This window comes from Cyphellophora attinorum (assembly GCF_001299255.1).
Source record: "Cyphellophora attinorum strain CBS 131958 chromosome Unknown Contig1, whole genome shotgun sequence".
Taxonomy (NCBI): domain Eukaryota; kingdom Fungi; phylum Ascomycota; class Eurotiomycetes; order Chaetothyriales; family Cyphellophoraceae; genus Cyphellophora; species Cyphellophora attinorum.
Genome location: NW_017253229.1, coordinates 506,121 through 521,030, shown reverse-complemented (window position 1 = coordinate 521,030; position 14,910 = coordinate 506,121). Strand labels below are relative to the sequence as shown.

Here is a 14,910-nt window from a genome sequence, read left to right as displayed (position 1 = left end):
GAGCATAAGGTCGTAATGGTGTAATAGAGCGCTTAGACAACCACAGTAGGGGCTGTCACGGTCGGAGTGGAAGGCGGTGGCATTTCGCCTGCCTCTTCCGATATTTTCCTTCGCTTGCCTCTGGGTGCTGGGTCCAAAGGTGGGGAGCGTTTATATGTGACGGTTCTCGTAACAACGGAGCGCACACTCACCGGATTGCTGCAGGCACTTGCCGGGGTGTCGCAGAATCTGCGGGAGGAGCTGTCGAGACTCCAGTCAGCCGGCGAGAAAGGTGAAAAGATGGCGCTTCCGTGTGGCATGCTACTGACTCCTGTTCGTGGAGAAGGCCCGCACGTACTTGGAGAGTACGCTGGCGATTGTGGTATTTTGAGTCTTCTGAGTCCAGATGATGATCTTCGAAATGGGGTAGGTGGTAGAGAGCCAGCACTACGCGGCGGCTTTCTGTCTTCTGCAGCGACAGGCTCTGGGATTGTATTGGTGGGCATTGAAGTAACGCTGCACCGACTTGATGTAGACTCATCTGATACTGATCGGGACAACGCACTTGGTGGAGGGCTAGCCAGCACGGGCGTAAGTGCCTTGAGGAAATCCGTGTATGCTGCAGGAGGTGTGATTGGAGTCTGCAAGCTCTGCTCCTGCTTCACGAGCGCAGAGATACATGCTGAGACCGGTGTCTCGACGATCTCGGATGGAAAAGAGGCCGTCTTCGGTGTTTGCAGCGGTGGCAGGACCGGCTTCGTACCAACGGCGGCAGGCATGATGTCGACGACAAACGAACGACTCGTCCACAACACCGACGTTAGATTGGGTGAGGAGAGAGTGACGGCGCCCGCGAGAGGAGATGGGCGGTGGTCCGAGGAAGCAAGGCCGTAGAGAAGAGAATCCTGGGCGTGAGATTGTCGGGCGACAGATCTATTTCTGGTGAGCGCAAAGGTGCGTAAGCGACGAAGATGCTTGTTCGCTCTGAGGCCAGCTCAGAATGCGGCGGGTATGACAAACACAGGTAGCTTTACAGAAGCTGTTGAATGGATGGCTTTGGCGCGTAGAGAGAAGTGAAAGAAGTCGAGTGGAGGGGGATTCTGAATGGCCGACTCGGACAGGAGAGTTGGTATGGATGGACGAGCTGAGGTGGTCCACCCACGTAAAAGCAGCGCGAAAGGGGAATTTAGACGCCCAAACTACCTTGGCGTGTTCTGATTGGCAAGATCTCGTGAAGTGTGATTCGTCCCCTGCAAGGACTTGCGCTGCGTCCAAAGAGCCGCAGGGTAAGCAACGCTGTCAAAGTACCCTCGGGCTGACTCGAAGCTTCAAGCAGGGTTGAGGAAAGGTTGCAGGAAAACCGATGTTGCTCTCCACAAAGCTCAGCGTAGGTGAATCGCTTCCAGGCTTGGCGATTGGTATACAGCTCTTCTTTGGGTATTTCGTATTGGGCGATGCTTAAATGTGTAGTAGAGGGTGTGCTGCTAGAAAGTATGTGGGCAGCAACACGAGTCAGTGGCGTGATCGTGCTCGAGAAGAGGCTCTGCTCGTAAGAGAGAGCCTGATCCTCGAACTCTTTTGTACTGCTCTTTGCCGCTGACCAGCAGGTCGTTTTGACATTCCATTGTGTATGCAACAGATCTAATCAGCCCGAAGCGCTGTGTACTCGCAGTACGCTGCTATGACGCAACTCTAGTGGTCTACTCGATCACGAAATGCGACTGCTGTCGCCGCGCGGTAACATACCACACGACCCATAAGGTCTCGTCAGCCAATTATCATAGAAGACTGGCAATGTGCTGAGCCCGGGGTCTGATAGTCAGTAACGTGGTTCCAGATTAATGGACAGACCCGGCTTGGTCAATGACTCGTCCTCTCGATAACAGCGTTACGCCATATTGAAAGTGCTTGCAAGAACGACGGGGAACAGCTCAGTGAACACGTTCCGCCAGGACGGTTGTAGTCTGGACTCTACAGCAGCATAGTTGTAACTCTCAATATGTCTACCCCAAACACTGAGCACCAAACATAACCAGATCTGTGGCTCGGGTTGTTAGAGGATTGGCTGAAGCCGCCGGCTGTGCACGCCGCAGTCTGATGATGGCGACGCGTTGCAGTGGCAGGACTGAGTCCTATGTAGGGCAGCAGGTCATTCCCTGTTGAGACGGCTTTTGGGGATGGGGGTCTCAGGATGACAGACTGGTCTTTGGTCAAGTCCAGGAGCCCTCAGGTAGACAGACTATTGATTCCCCTACCTCTATGGCTGGAAACCATGCGACGGAGACTGTAGGTAGCCAATCTCTCAAGAACTAGCTTGCACGCACGGGCTTTTCAGTCATCCGTCGCCATCACAGACGCTGTAGCAGCTGAAGTGCCGTCGCACTAGGCCTGTGAACTGTGTTTCCTGATCCAGAATTGAGGTGTTATTGACCTTAGATTCGATCTTCAGCTTGGATTAGCTGCAATATGAAGTGGACTGCCGGGTGCCATGAGTGAGAGGCGAGAAGCTCCAAAAGGCAGAGACTCGGAGCACACGACCGCGACTGGTTAAGGGTTAGGGTTGATATGGGTGCCAACTTTCTCCGGCTCCGGCTGTGGAGCTCAAACTTTTGGGTCGAAGTCCAAAGATATTTCGCGAGCAGTTGCGGCGAATGGAGGCAGATAGAGAACGATCATTCACTGTCCTGACCATCATCTCATCCTCGAAGGTCTCGTCGCCTATCGGACCGGACTCGTACAGCTGCTGAGCACGGAGGCCTACGACGCCACGAGTTCGAGAGAAGCAGTAGCGCAGCTCGCGCCCTGAGTCTCCTTCACCTCCATTCTGGAATCGACACCATCTAAGCTATATCCTATGGATGCTCGGTAGCAGACGGCCTCGCCCTTAATATGTCTCTCGTCAACCTGTCACATGTTTGCTCTCACCTGCAGAACGTGTCAAAAGCTCGACTGGGTCTCACCTCAATACCCGATTCGAAACTACACCTAAAGCTCATGCTTGCATTGCAGAACTCTGGCTTCATCTCAACCGTAGTCCGGGCTGGTCCAAGACCGCCCCCTGCGCACCATCTGCTAAGCATACCATCATCGAACACCGAGGGCTTTGAGACCCAAAAAGTCACACCAGAAAATATCGCAAGTCGAAGATTATGGCTGGGCATGAAATACTGGAACAGCGAGCCTGTACTGGAGAAGATGCAGATGATCAGCAAGCCTACAAGAAGGATATGGATGGACGTCGAGGGGTTAAAAAAGCTCGTTCTAGGGAAAACGAGCGGTTACGTGCGAGGACTGACTCGGCCTGGGGAATGCCTCTACGTGAGCACCGACCAAGGTATATTAGAAGCGCGGGAGTGCGTGGAGCGGAAAATCGGGGGTCAGCTGTTATGTCGGGTACGATAGTCAGGAGCATATTGATACCACGGCCGGGGTTGTATAATTCATGTACAAAAGCGGAGGCTACACAGCGTGCATTGCATAGCATAGCAGGAGTTTGAACAGGAGACAATGTCAGCTCATTGCAACAAACCAGTCACTGCAACGCGGTGCAAAATCGAACATTGCCAGTCTGGACACGGCACCGATGAACCAATGGCTTCAAAAGTCATGCGTCCGGCTCCAGGGAAACCCAGCCAATCACAGAAAGCTGCTGACATTACGACGCTTCATTACATCTTCACTTTTATAGGTAGTCGTGTCATCAATATCTATTGAACACTATGTGATCACAGGAATGCCTCTCGCGACTCAATGCCTTCCAAGGAAGCGGAGTGCCCTCGCATCGTCCTCACGGGTGGTAATGGGTTTTATGGGGGCCACATCATTGCTGCATTGCGCGAACAGTACGATGACTGTCGAATTTTTGTACTTGACCTGAAATCGCCATTGACGCCATCACACGACGTCGAGGAGTACTTTGCTGTCGACATCACTGCAGAAGAAGAGGTCAAGAAAATACTGGCCTTGATCCGGCCTCATGCCGTTGTCCACACAGCCGGCATTACCACGCTCCTTCATGACCGATATAGTCGGAGGATAGAGAAGCACCTCCGCCACGTCAATATCGATGGTACGAAAGTGATGCTGGCCGCCGCCAAAGAAGCTGGTTGCGAAGCATTTGTCTTCACGAGCTCTTGCTGTGTTGTCACAGACGCGTTACGCGGCTACTATGCCAACATCAACGAGGAGTATCCTGTCTCGACTAAAAGTCTCATGTATGGTGAATCAAAGGTAGGATTCCCCTGGAGGAGACAGTGATGTGTAAATGACTGACGCGTGTCGCAACTTAGGTCGAGGCAGAGCGGCTGGTCTTCGCAGCGGACTCGGCAGAGATGGCGACTTGCATCCTTCGACCAGCTGTCACCTTCGGGGAGGGCGAGTATGTACTGGTACCATCTGTCCATGCCTGCATTGCCAAGTTCGAGACGCCTTTTCGGCTGGGTGAGGGCAACAATCTTTGGGACACCGTGTAAGCCGCCCTGGGGTGCTCTGTCTCGTGTACGCAACTGACACGAATCGCAATCTAGGTACGTTGGAAATGTGGCGTATGCCCATGCACTTGCTGTGAGGAACCTACTTACGACGAGATCCGCGCATGGTGAAGCATTCTTCATCCAGAATAACGAGCCCACTACCTTCCGCGAGTTCAGTCTGGCGGTCTGGAAAGAATTTGATCACTATCCACCATTCGAGGTAAATGAATTCCGAATTATCTCTTTGGGGTCACTGAATCCGTGTTCCACAGCTGGAAATACCTGCAAGTCTCGGCATGATAGTTGGCATGCTCTCTGAAGCTTGGACGTGGCTAAGTGGTACCGCAACAACCATCAGTCGAGGCAGCGTACTTGATGCCACGGCGGTAAGGTATGCAAGTGGGGAGAAAGCCAGGAGGATACTTGGCTATGAAGCGAGGGTGAGTCTTGAAGACGGTCTCAAACGGAGTTGTAAAGTGAGTCTTCGCCGGGCTTCAGTGGGTGTTACTGATGTCATGTTCAGGAGTATGCGGATCGTCTGAGATCTGCTGCTGCTGCTAAAGAGACAGCGAAGCGCTGAAATGGGAGCACAACATAGAGCGACCGCTGCATGCCCCAGCATATCGATCTCGTGAAGCAGGCGAGATCGGCTATCTGGTGTCGGCAGTTGTTGCAGAACTGACGATGATCCATGGACGATGACATCCGGATAGGCAGGCAGTGCGCTGAGGGAAATTGCTTTCCATGCTGTACTATGATCCTGATCTCGCGCATTGCACGTGTTGTCATTCGAAACATTCAGAGCATTCCAATCTTCAAACAAAAGGTCGATTCGAGCATGTTTCGTTGTTGGCGCGCTCCCCTGCAGCCCGTCTTGGCGTGTTGGCTCGCATGAGCACGCCTCTTGTGATGTGCCAGATGTTCTAGTGTCCTTCTAGTGGCACACTCATCGTTCTGCAACTGTTTCCGAGAAAGCCCCTTTTAATGGACTTTTGTTTCTGGCAAGCGCACGCTGACGGTGCACTAACTACAAACCGCCTTCAATTTCACTGCTCTGGGGCCACCGAGCTTGTTATGATGCCCGAACAAGGATCGATGGTTCACATTTTGGGCACGAGCGGGGTCATGTCTTGAAGCTAGACTTGAGTGGGCTATTTATCACTCGTCGACAGCGCCAGTGGTGTAAGACGCCGCGCGCAGCCACCTGAAATGCTGATCGTGTACCTGAAAGATTTGACAGGTACGACAGGGCAAACCCATTGGAATCAACGACGTTGTCAAAGCTTATTTCTAGCCTGTTCTTGCTTATAGAATTACGCTGCTTACGTCGGGTCGACTTTCTCCAGGATGCCAGGCGTACGATGCGTATTCAACCTGGTGGAGCAGTGTCGCGTGGGATCTCGAGAAAAGGTGAGGCGAGACACTGCTAACTCTGCTTCACTACTTCCATTTCCACATTCGGTGTCTGTCGCTCCAGACATCCTCCACACAACACGCGATGACTCGAATCGAATCCCAACGACATCATTGTGGCAGTGTAGAATGGACGTCCAAGCTTATTTGATGGAAAGTGTCCCATCTCAAAGATCCACGAAACGGACTGGGAGCGAAGTCGGGCAGCCATGATTGCGCATTGCCTCATCTCCAAACACCTCGTGATCAGCATGCTCTGCATTGTACCTTCCATACAATACTGCGCACTTAGCAGAGTCGACTTCAATGATCGACAACAGTCTTTGGGCTTCAACGCCTGCGCGCAAAGACCTCTCGACGCTTAAGATAGCCGGGGATTCCTTGCCATATGCGCGACTCGTGTGCTTTGGCTGCTGCCTTCTGGAAGTCGAATGCTCATCTCGCTTCTTGTATAGACGTCGAAGTTGACTCGGCATGACGGCGGACCGCTCTTTTCGTCTTCGGTCCAACTCGTCATCCACGGCAAATTCAGGTCCACAAGCAGGATGGCGGTTTCAGCCCCTGCAATGAGTGGGACTCGGTCAGACGCTAGTACTGGGTTCCGGGGATTGTGAAACTTCTTTCCAGAACTACGTCTGGCAGGCACCGACGCAACGGGCATGCTTTTCCACGTGGATATCCCTGCAATATCTGATGATTCGATCCGTCGTCTCTTGGTCTACCATGTCACAGAACACGGCTTTGCTGGCAAGAACTGGCCCCGATATTGCCAGGCGACTGGCCTTAAATCCTCGTTCGCCCATCATCTTTCGACGAAGTGTTCTCGCCATTCACATCGACGAAGAGCATTCCTGCGGTTAGCAACCATGTTGATGCTTCCATCAACCGCCAACGGAATTCAGTCCAAGTACTCTCTACCATTCGAATCCAGATACTCATATCCTTACGATTTCGCCGAGCTAAAATCGGCAATGCCACAAATCGATGGACAAACCCACCAAATGGAAGCCCAAACACAATCCACTGAAAGCCCAGCCTTGTTAGGTCCGCCCAGGTATGATGCCCAACTCCTCGGCTGATGCATGCCGTGAAACCTGGCAATAATGGGCATCGTGTGACTGACACGGTTGCTTGTTTTGCACAGATTCTCGAACTGGCCCGCTTCTTATGATCCTTTCGCCTCTTCAACAGGACGCATGTCACCATCAGATCACCAAGAGCGTCTCCGGGCTCGTATGCCATTCGACCTTCAGTCTGCCACTCGCGGACTACCACGTTCAGTTCCTGACGGCCGTCGCCCTCTGTCATACGCTTCCACCTCGAGCATGTTTTCGAATGAACCTGCCGCCTTTGCACAGGCCGACATGCCTCGATCAAGCATTGATGACTCACTACGCCGCCAGAGTCAGGAGATCTACGGCGCTCGGTCCGACTCCCCAGGCAACGGGAGCTATGGCGACTACGACGACAACGCGAACCGCAGAAGCACAGATATGAGTCGAGGATCTGCTGCACGCTTCCATACTAGGCGGCGGCCATTCAATCAGGACGAATTCGACGGTCCATCACAACTACTTCCTCTTCCACTTCCTCAGTCCGAGGTATCTCGATCACAAGACCTGCCCACGCTTCCAGTCAACCTCAACTCTCAGGAACAGGACGAGATCGTGCAGCACGTCAATGACATTCTGTCGCATTGTGCGTTTCACTTCGTCGCAAAGTACCAATTTCCGATCCCTCTCGAGCGAGACAAGCCACGAGTGCGTGCGCCCAATGACCGCGAGTGGACTGAGTGGGCGTATCTCTTGAAGCGACTCGCGACAAAACGACGGATTCCGGCGCGGGTCTTGTTCGACAACCAGATCAAGCAATTTGTCACCACACTAGAGAACTCTATTGCCGCTAGGCAGAACAGAGACCAACAGAACAGAACACCGAAGGACGACAGATACATCTTGCAGCTTGTCAGTTCGGGTACGCAGGTTGCAAAGATCTTAATGGACTCTCAGGCCATGGAGCAGCTGGATAGCCTTTACACCAACACTGAATCGATAATACTGGAGAGACGCGCAAGAGCTCGATTCCAATAGGACACTCGAGACCATCAAAGTATCAATGACGACCGCACAACCTCACGGTCTTGATGGGATATCTTTCTGTGGACACAACAGACTCGAGTATGCTGCGCCTGACGCCCGAGTATTCTAGGCACACATAATGAGGTTCATGACCAGGGACTAATAGACGTGGAGCATATACAGCGGGCGCATCGGAGACAACTGCATTGTCCAAATCGGACATAATGAGGAGCGTGGGCTTAGATAATGGAAGGAAGCGAAATAATACCCACTGACGAAATCGCATAAGGTACATAGCATACGATGTGGCGCTCTAGAAGCGCCGACCATACTGATTGGGATTCAGTTTCTGCATCCAACACTTGCCCAGTCAATATGACTTTTCTCTCTGTGGGCTACTCCATGTCTTCGCATCGCTGAATCCACATCTGCTTCGAGAGTTATAGCGGCTGGCTCTACCATCTGGCGAAGCTCGGAAGTACTGGGACCATTCTGCTTCCATGCCTATTTACCATTTCCTTGCCCCGATCGCTCCTGCCGACCTTGACTGCAACTGCCGAAGGCAAGAGCCATTCGCGCTTTACCGCGGCGTGTATGCTCGCACCATATTCATCCTCTGCGTCTTGATGCCCAGTTGACAGCTGCATCGCAGATCTCGGACATGACGATCTCTTGGGCACACATTCGAGAGAGACCCCTCGACGCCTCACTCTTGGGGTCCAGGCCCAGACGCAGTGTCAATAGCACTCTCCAGAAAGCTTTTTCGCGAGCGCTGCTGTGGCAGAATATTGAAGAGTGTATCGCTGAAGGTCCGCTACCGGTCCATACAAGGATCGTCATCGCCGGCCTACCGCAGCAGTGTGCATGTCGAAGACTGGAGCCATAGATGTACTTACGCTCTTCTCACTCGGACACCTCATATAGCATGAAAACAACTACCGGTCCATACTCAATGACATAGTCGTACGCCAGCACGATGGCATCGTAGTCTGTTCAGTGCGGACTTAGAGATCTAGGCTTTGCTTACCGTACTCGCTTGTGACGCAATATGTCGCATCTCAGATGAAGCGAAGTGAGCGGTCTCATTACATGAGGCTGTGACGAAACTTACTTCATATGGTCCAGAGGCAGTATCAATGGGTCCGCCTGCCCCGGAGCATGTTCGAAGACGTGTTGTCGTTGTGGGAGGCCATGAGTCTGCGACTAGACACCGGTACAAGCCTCTGAAATTGGGCGCTGGTCAGCTAGAGTGATGTCAACCGGTGTTACCAGGAGCTCCGCGTCAACCGGTGACGCATGAGTCCTAGTCAACCGGCCTTGTGTAGAGCCAGCCGTGGGTCATCCGGGCTGCACCCGTTCGTTACCGGCTCTTCCTCTTCTGTGTGGTCGGTTGCAGCACTAACGCAACGCGATGGCCTGGACCCAGGACAAGAGCCATAAATACGTCGTAAAGATCGTTACAGCAGGTAGAACCACCTCAACAGGATTCGACCTAGCTGGCGCTGAGCAACGCATCTAACGCGCGACGCAGTCGTTCACAGCTCTCCATTGCGGCACGTTGCCCCTACCCGATGGCATTCAGATATCCTTGGCTCAGGTGAACTCATGCAGAGTCTCCTCACAGTGCTCACGCGCGTTGCCAGAGCCCTTTATGCCGCCGAATGGCGGAACAGGTAGCGGCGTCGGTGACTTCGAAGTGGTCTTCTTCGTTGCTGAATGACCAGCGTGTTTGGACGATGCCAGACCCGTCCTTGTTTGCGCCCACCATGGCTGCGGTTTTTGCAAAGCTTCGATGTTACTGTCTGTGCATTAGTAGGTGCGACGGCGGTCGCCTTTATACATTTGGACATCGAGCTGACGGTGGACGCCCTCGTCGAGGTAGTCACCTACATTCGTATAGTTGGCCTTCGTGCCACATAGGGCCACCCTTAAATGATATTCGTTCTTAAGACTCAGGACCGACCGGTCACACAACCTTTGGCCCCAGAGGCTGTGACTCATATAGCTGTCGCCTGGTTCGCGGAGGATACGTCCAGACGTTGAGATAAGTGGAATATACTGGAAGCCCGAACAAAGAACTGGCACGACCAGGGCCCTATCCACGAATTCCACTGCGTGACGTATGAATCTTGAAAGCACAACGGTAAGCGGAGTCGAGGCAGTCTGCCCAGGAGATCTCTCGTCGGTGCATTGAAACATCCATAGTCATAGTCACCGTATCGTGAAATTGCCTGGCGTTAGAAATGAGCCATCAATTGCTTCATCGAGCTTGCAAGCCTCCTTGCTCGAGTCGACCTGCAATGATGTCAAGCCTCTCGACTATGCTAAGGACATTGGACATGTTCCGATGCTGAAACCTCCCATTCCGCCGGTCTTCGGACAAGCTATGCATTCACCTCCGTTGCTGTCTCACCTGCACTCGCCACTCCTTTGCACGCATCATTCCTTGTGCATGAGTTCTTGCATAGCAGATAAAAATTCCCTCAGACCCTCCTCCGTCTTTGAACAACTATCATCTATGCAGCGGGTTCCACGCACCAGTGACCTGGACACCAGGACTCGGATGACCAGGTTGGATAGCATCGTTGATGTGACATCTAGTAGCATAGCCATCACAGCCGCCATTGTTCATGTAGCAGGCTGGGCAAACCGTCTCGTCCATTCGGCAACGAGGTCAGCATCCATGTCCATTTGGGCGAGATACTGGTGCTGGAGTGCTTGCTGTTGTTGTAGGCGCTCACGGATGACTCGAACTTGCACAGGAGTAAGGTTGCTGCTCAACTGCACCTGAATAGGGTTGTTCTGAGCGAGGGTTCGAGCTCTCTGGAGCCGAAGCTCATATCGCTTCTCTTTGGTCCGTCGCCACATTCGTTCCCGCTCGGCAGGGCGAGCATCCTTGACGTATTGCCTCGAGAAGAATTCCTTGCGAAGACCGCGAAGACCGGTCAGAGAGCCTTGATTGTTCAGGATGACGTAGCTGCACCAGAGGCAAACCTCGAGTCCACAGCCGCAGTTGCGCATGAGATACCTCGGTGCATCGTAGGCGCAGGAGTCGCACATAGGTGGCCTTCCCGTCGTCTCGACGATGTGATAGTGGCTGTGATCGTCTCTGCGGAGACGACGATGAGTGCAGTCCAGCAGTCGAGCGCGCTGCCGTTCCATCACGCTTTCGAAGAGCTCTCGCTGCTCCTCAACAGTCAATTCACGGTTGTGGACGCGGTGTGCCTGCGCTTCGAGCCAGACCACTTCGCGCAGGGTACGATCTAACAGCATTGCCTCGTCGAACATCGGACACTCGCAGGTCTTCCACAAGTTGCCACATCTGTAGCAGAACTCAGTGCTACAACGGCACCTGTACCCGTTAGCTGATGATCTTCACAAGGATGGAGTACTCACGTCATGTGATAACATCCATGGGTAAGCTCGATCAGCGCAGAACAACCTGGGCAAGTGTTCCAACCGTTGGCAGCCGCCGCAGCTTTCAAGTCTTCATCTGGCTCGTCGATCTGGCAAATACCTTCGTGCTGTCTCTTTCGACAGTGCATGCATGTCCCTTTCCCACAAGTGGAACACAACATATTCTTTTTCTGCTCCGATTGCTCGCCAAGGACTCTACCATCACAAGAGTCGGCGCAGAAGACTGGACGGGTGTAGGAGGCCTCCATTAGCCAATTCTTGTACTTCTTCACCAATGTGGCAGGAAGAATTGACTTGATGTTTTCGACGGATATCTCCTGCCGACAGCACTGAGCTCGATGCCCGCCTTCAAGAGCATTTTGCACAATGTACTTGATACACACGTCGCAATACCAGTGAGAGCATAGAAGCTTTACCGGACTGTATCTTGCTCGTGGATCATAGCAGCTTGCGCAGACTTGTCCATCTTCCCGATCTTGCTCGCTCTTCAACGTCTCTGGACTGTTCGGGTCCTCGATGTAGTCCTCGTTGGCGGAGCTGTTCTTCTTCGTCCGTGCTTGACCTGCTAAATCGATCCGCAAAAGCTTGTCCACGATTGAGGGCTGCGAGGGCTTGCAATACACGCAAGCTGCATCTCCTGCGTGGTCACATGCCGATGGGATTACTACGCCGGCAAGCCTCACTATGAAGCGGGTATCATGCTGACCATTGCACTTGTCTGTGCCGCTGGGCACTTGTTTCCGTGGCATATCCGCCGTGGACGTCTTTCCTGGCTCTTGCTCGGTGCCTTTCTCGTTGACATCCAGGATCAAAGGGTACTGATCGACTGACCCACGACTCTCCGCAGTGGCAAGATCATCGTTGTATCGTGTCTCACAGACATCTGAGCGGTCTTCCCTCGCCATTTCCAGCACTTCATCTTCCACGAAGGGCGACGGAGGCCAGCGCTTTGACTTGTGCGTTCCTTCTGACTTCGGTCCCGACAGTTCGGGCTGATGACAACCTGGTCGAGCGCTTGTCGGCCAGCTTATGTCGCAGGATTCATCCGAGGTCTCGGATTCAGCAACATTGTCATCCTGCTCGATGACGTCTGTGACCCATGTTGTGACACGGTCTGATCGTTGACCGCCATCCTGTGACGGCTCGACGGCGGTGGAGTCGGAGCCTGCATAGTTGATGGGAGGAACGCTGACTCCATACATATGGTGCTGGTATTCTTGGACGAAGTGTGTGTCCAGGGCTAAGGTTGCGGTCAGAGCTCGGGTGTCATTACGGTCCTCGCTGGTCATTCTTGCAAGTCGATGATCTCGTGCGGCGAGACTTTCTTCGAGCTCAAGACTCTCGAGGAAAGTCTCATTCTCGAAGTGTGCGATGGCAGTGCTGTGTGCGAGGATGCGGTCTTCGAGAATCAGAACCTCGCTCTCGATCCGAGCAAGTGAGCTAGCAAGTGTACTGTCCAGGTGATCGATGCCGATGGAGTCGGCAAGCCACTGGCGTAGTGTGTCAGCGCGCTGAACAAGCTTGTCCCGGTCCGCTTGGAGCGTCGCAAGATATGCGTGACCGAACTCAGCGGCCATCTTGCTTGTTGCTGCAGGGAAGCCTTCGACGCCTCGATCAGATTGTGTTGGAAGGAAATACAGGATCCTGACGACGAAGAAGCTTTGACAGGGGGTGGGAGGATTGAACAAAAAACGGTAGAAAGCTTTCAGAGAGAAGTCGCAATGCTGTGCGAGCAAAGAGTGGAAAGTGGGGCCATACAGTGACTTCTAGGAGTGAATTTGCCTGACGAGGCAACAACTGTCCTGTCCAGTTGCAAACGGGGGACTCTCCAGAGGCGACCACCGGAAGTCTCGAGGCCAGGTCGCCATTGCGCGATGACACAACGGCAACATCAATCTGCTCTCGGATTGTCACTGCGTATGATAGTGCTCTGAAGCGTCGCCAGTGTAGCGCCAACTGACCCCTTCGTACTCACTGAGAAGGGTCTCAGGCTCGGCTCAAACTGGCGGTCCTGACCGTAGTGATGTTGTCAGTACCTCTGCTTATGCTTACAACAGTCCATGCTTTCCAGTTACAAAGCGCTGGACGCGTGATGCACATGGTCAGATCAGACTTCCGTCGACGGCATGATCGTCCTGGAAGCGCACCGGAAGCCTAAACATCATTGATGCTGGTCAATTACAAGCTCCTCGGCGGCCAGGTCGATAGTGTCTCGAAAGCTCGTCGCAAGACATCACAACGATCGTCTTTGTGAGATCCCGGTATGCGCATGGAGACAAGCCTTCCGGCGATGGAGGACGACGAAGACGAAGACGGCAGCTCGACTCGACTCGACACGATTCGACACCACCCACCCGAAACCAGCGGAGAGGATTCCTAGTGTGCTTTCTTGAGCCGCCAATTCCAGTCGGATGCCCCTCCCACGGGCTTATTTGGTCACCGAGACATTTCAGCGCTGTCCGCACCGCTAACGTATCCAGCATGAGTCGGGTACCGAATACATTCACAGTCCAAGTTCGTAGCCACGTCACAGTACCGGACGAACCATCGATCTAAATCGACACTAGTCAAGTTCCGAAAGTGTTTTGAGATCTCGTACCTGCTGGCTGGCGGTCTTGTGAGTGTCGGAAGATTGATTTATCCACCGTTTGGTGCTATAGTCCGACGATGGATGGGTATCATGGCTTCAAGCAACTTGTGGCAACGGAGTTGTATTTGCGGCACGTTCATGTTGGTGCTTATGCCCTTGCCACCATTGCGAGCGTATCAATAACATCAGCAACGGCGCATAGTCTGCAGGCGGTGAACGATGGACCAGCTGCGGACGCTAGCACGGCGCCACCAAATGCCCTAGGGAGATGCTTGCCTGTCAGATCGATCTCGCACCAAGATCATGCAGGATGGCTGTTAGATCTGTCCGAAGTCCAGAGCTTGGGCCGGAATTCAGTTTCCGTCTATATTCGTCAGACTTGACGACTCGAACGACAGGCCTCCTGGACGGTTCTTGAGGCTGTGTCGTGACCAGATGCCGCATCGAAAAGGATCTGGCGCCAGGCCCGATCGTCACACCAGCGAGATTGAGTTTGAGATAGTCTTCTTTGGAATCAGACTGACCACCGGAGTAGTACTCACACATTTCGTAGGCAGGTGAGCTGATAGCTACGGATTTTCGCTAAAGTAAGCTTTGCCATGGTGTATGCATTGCACTTGCTTCGAATTTGCCGTCCATTGCACTTGCAGCAGCTCTAGGGCTATCCCAGTAGCACGAGTCTAGTTAGACGCACGGCAGGTCCAGTAGTTCATAGCCTTGTGACTCGCGAAATGTGAACTCAGACAGCGAGACGCCTAAGCTGCTGTCAAGGCGTGCCGAAGACACTGTCACATTGCGAGCGGGTTTACAAATGGTACCTAGGTAGTGGTAGCGGCCCGCAGCGCATGTTTGTATCGTTGTTCCGTGTGTTGAAAGCTTTTGAACGAGAAGAGCAGATATGTAAGACGCCAGCTCAGGGGCAGACGTGGTTGCGATTAATGTTGAGTTGATCACGATCTAG

General features: G+C 53.2%; 4 protein-coding genes across 4 annotated transcripts; 2 read left to right on the top strand and 2 right to left on the bottom strand.

Annotated features, from left to right (window-relative positions):
• Positions 1–32: 32 nt before the first annotated feature.
• AB675_423 (uncharacterized protein) lies at positions 33–758 on the bottom strand (the record flags this gene model as incomplete). The annotated part of the gene is made up of 1 exon (XM_018144365.1): positions 33–758. The coding sequence occupies one exon, from the start codon at positions 756–758 to the stop codon at positions 33–35; it is 726 nt and encodes a 241-aa protein (XP_018005609.1).
• A 2,971-nt stretch (positions 759–3,729) lies between these two features.
• On the top strand, positions 3,730–5,031 carry AB675_422 (Sterol-4-alpha-carboxylate 3-dehydrogenase, decarboxylating; the record flags this gene model as incomplete). Its single annotated transcript, XM_018144354.1, has 5 exons — positions 3,730–4,209; positions 4,269–4,447; positions 4,506–4,671; positions 4,724–4,927; positions 4,975–5,031. The coding sequence occupies 5 exons, from the start codon at positions 3,730–3,732 to the stop codon at positions 5,029–5,031; spliced, it is 1,086 nt and encodes a 361-aa protein (XP_018005717.1).
• Positions 5,032–6,730: 1,699 nt separating this feature from the next.
• AB675_421 (uncharacterized protein) lies at positions 6,731–7,954 on the top strand (the record flags this gene model as incomplete). Its single annotated transcript, XM_018144344.1, has 2 exons — positions 6,731–6,918; positions 7,009–7,954. 2 exons carry the CDS (start codon positions 6,731–6,733, stop codon positions 7,952–7,954), a joined length of 1,134 nt encoding a protein of 377 aa, XP_018005802.1.
• A 2,616-nt stretch (positions 7,955–10,570) lies between these two features.
• Positions 10,571–12,936, bottom strand: AB675_420 (uncharacterized protein; the record flags this gene model as incomplete). The annotated part of the gene is made up of 2 exons (XM_018144333.1): positions 10,571–11,264; positions 11,339–12,936. 2 exons carry the CDS (start codon positions 12,934–12,936, stop codon positions 10,571–10,573), a joined length of 2,292 nt encoding a protein of 763 aa, XP_018005902.1.
• Between the last annotated feature and the right edge of the window lie 1,974 nt (positions 12,937–14,910).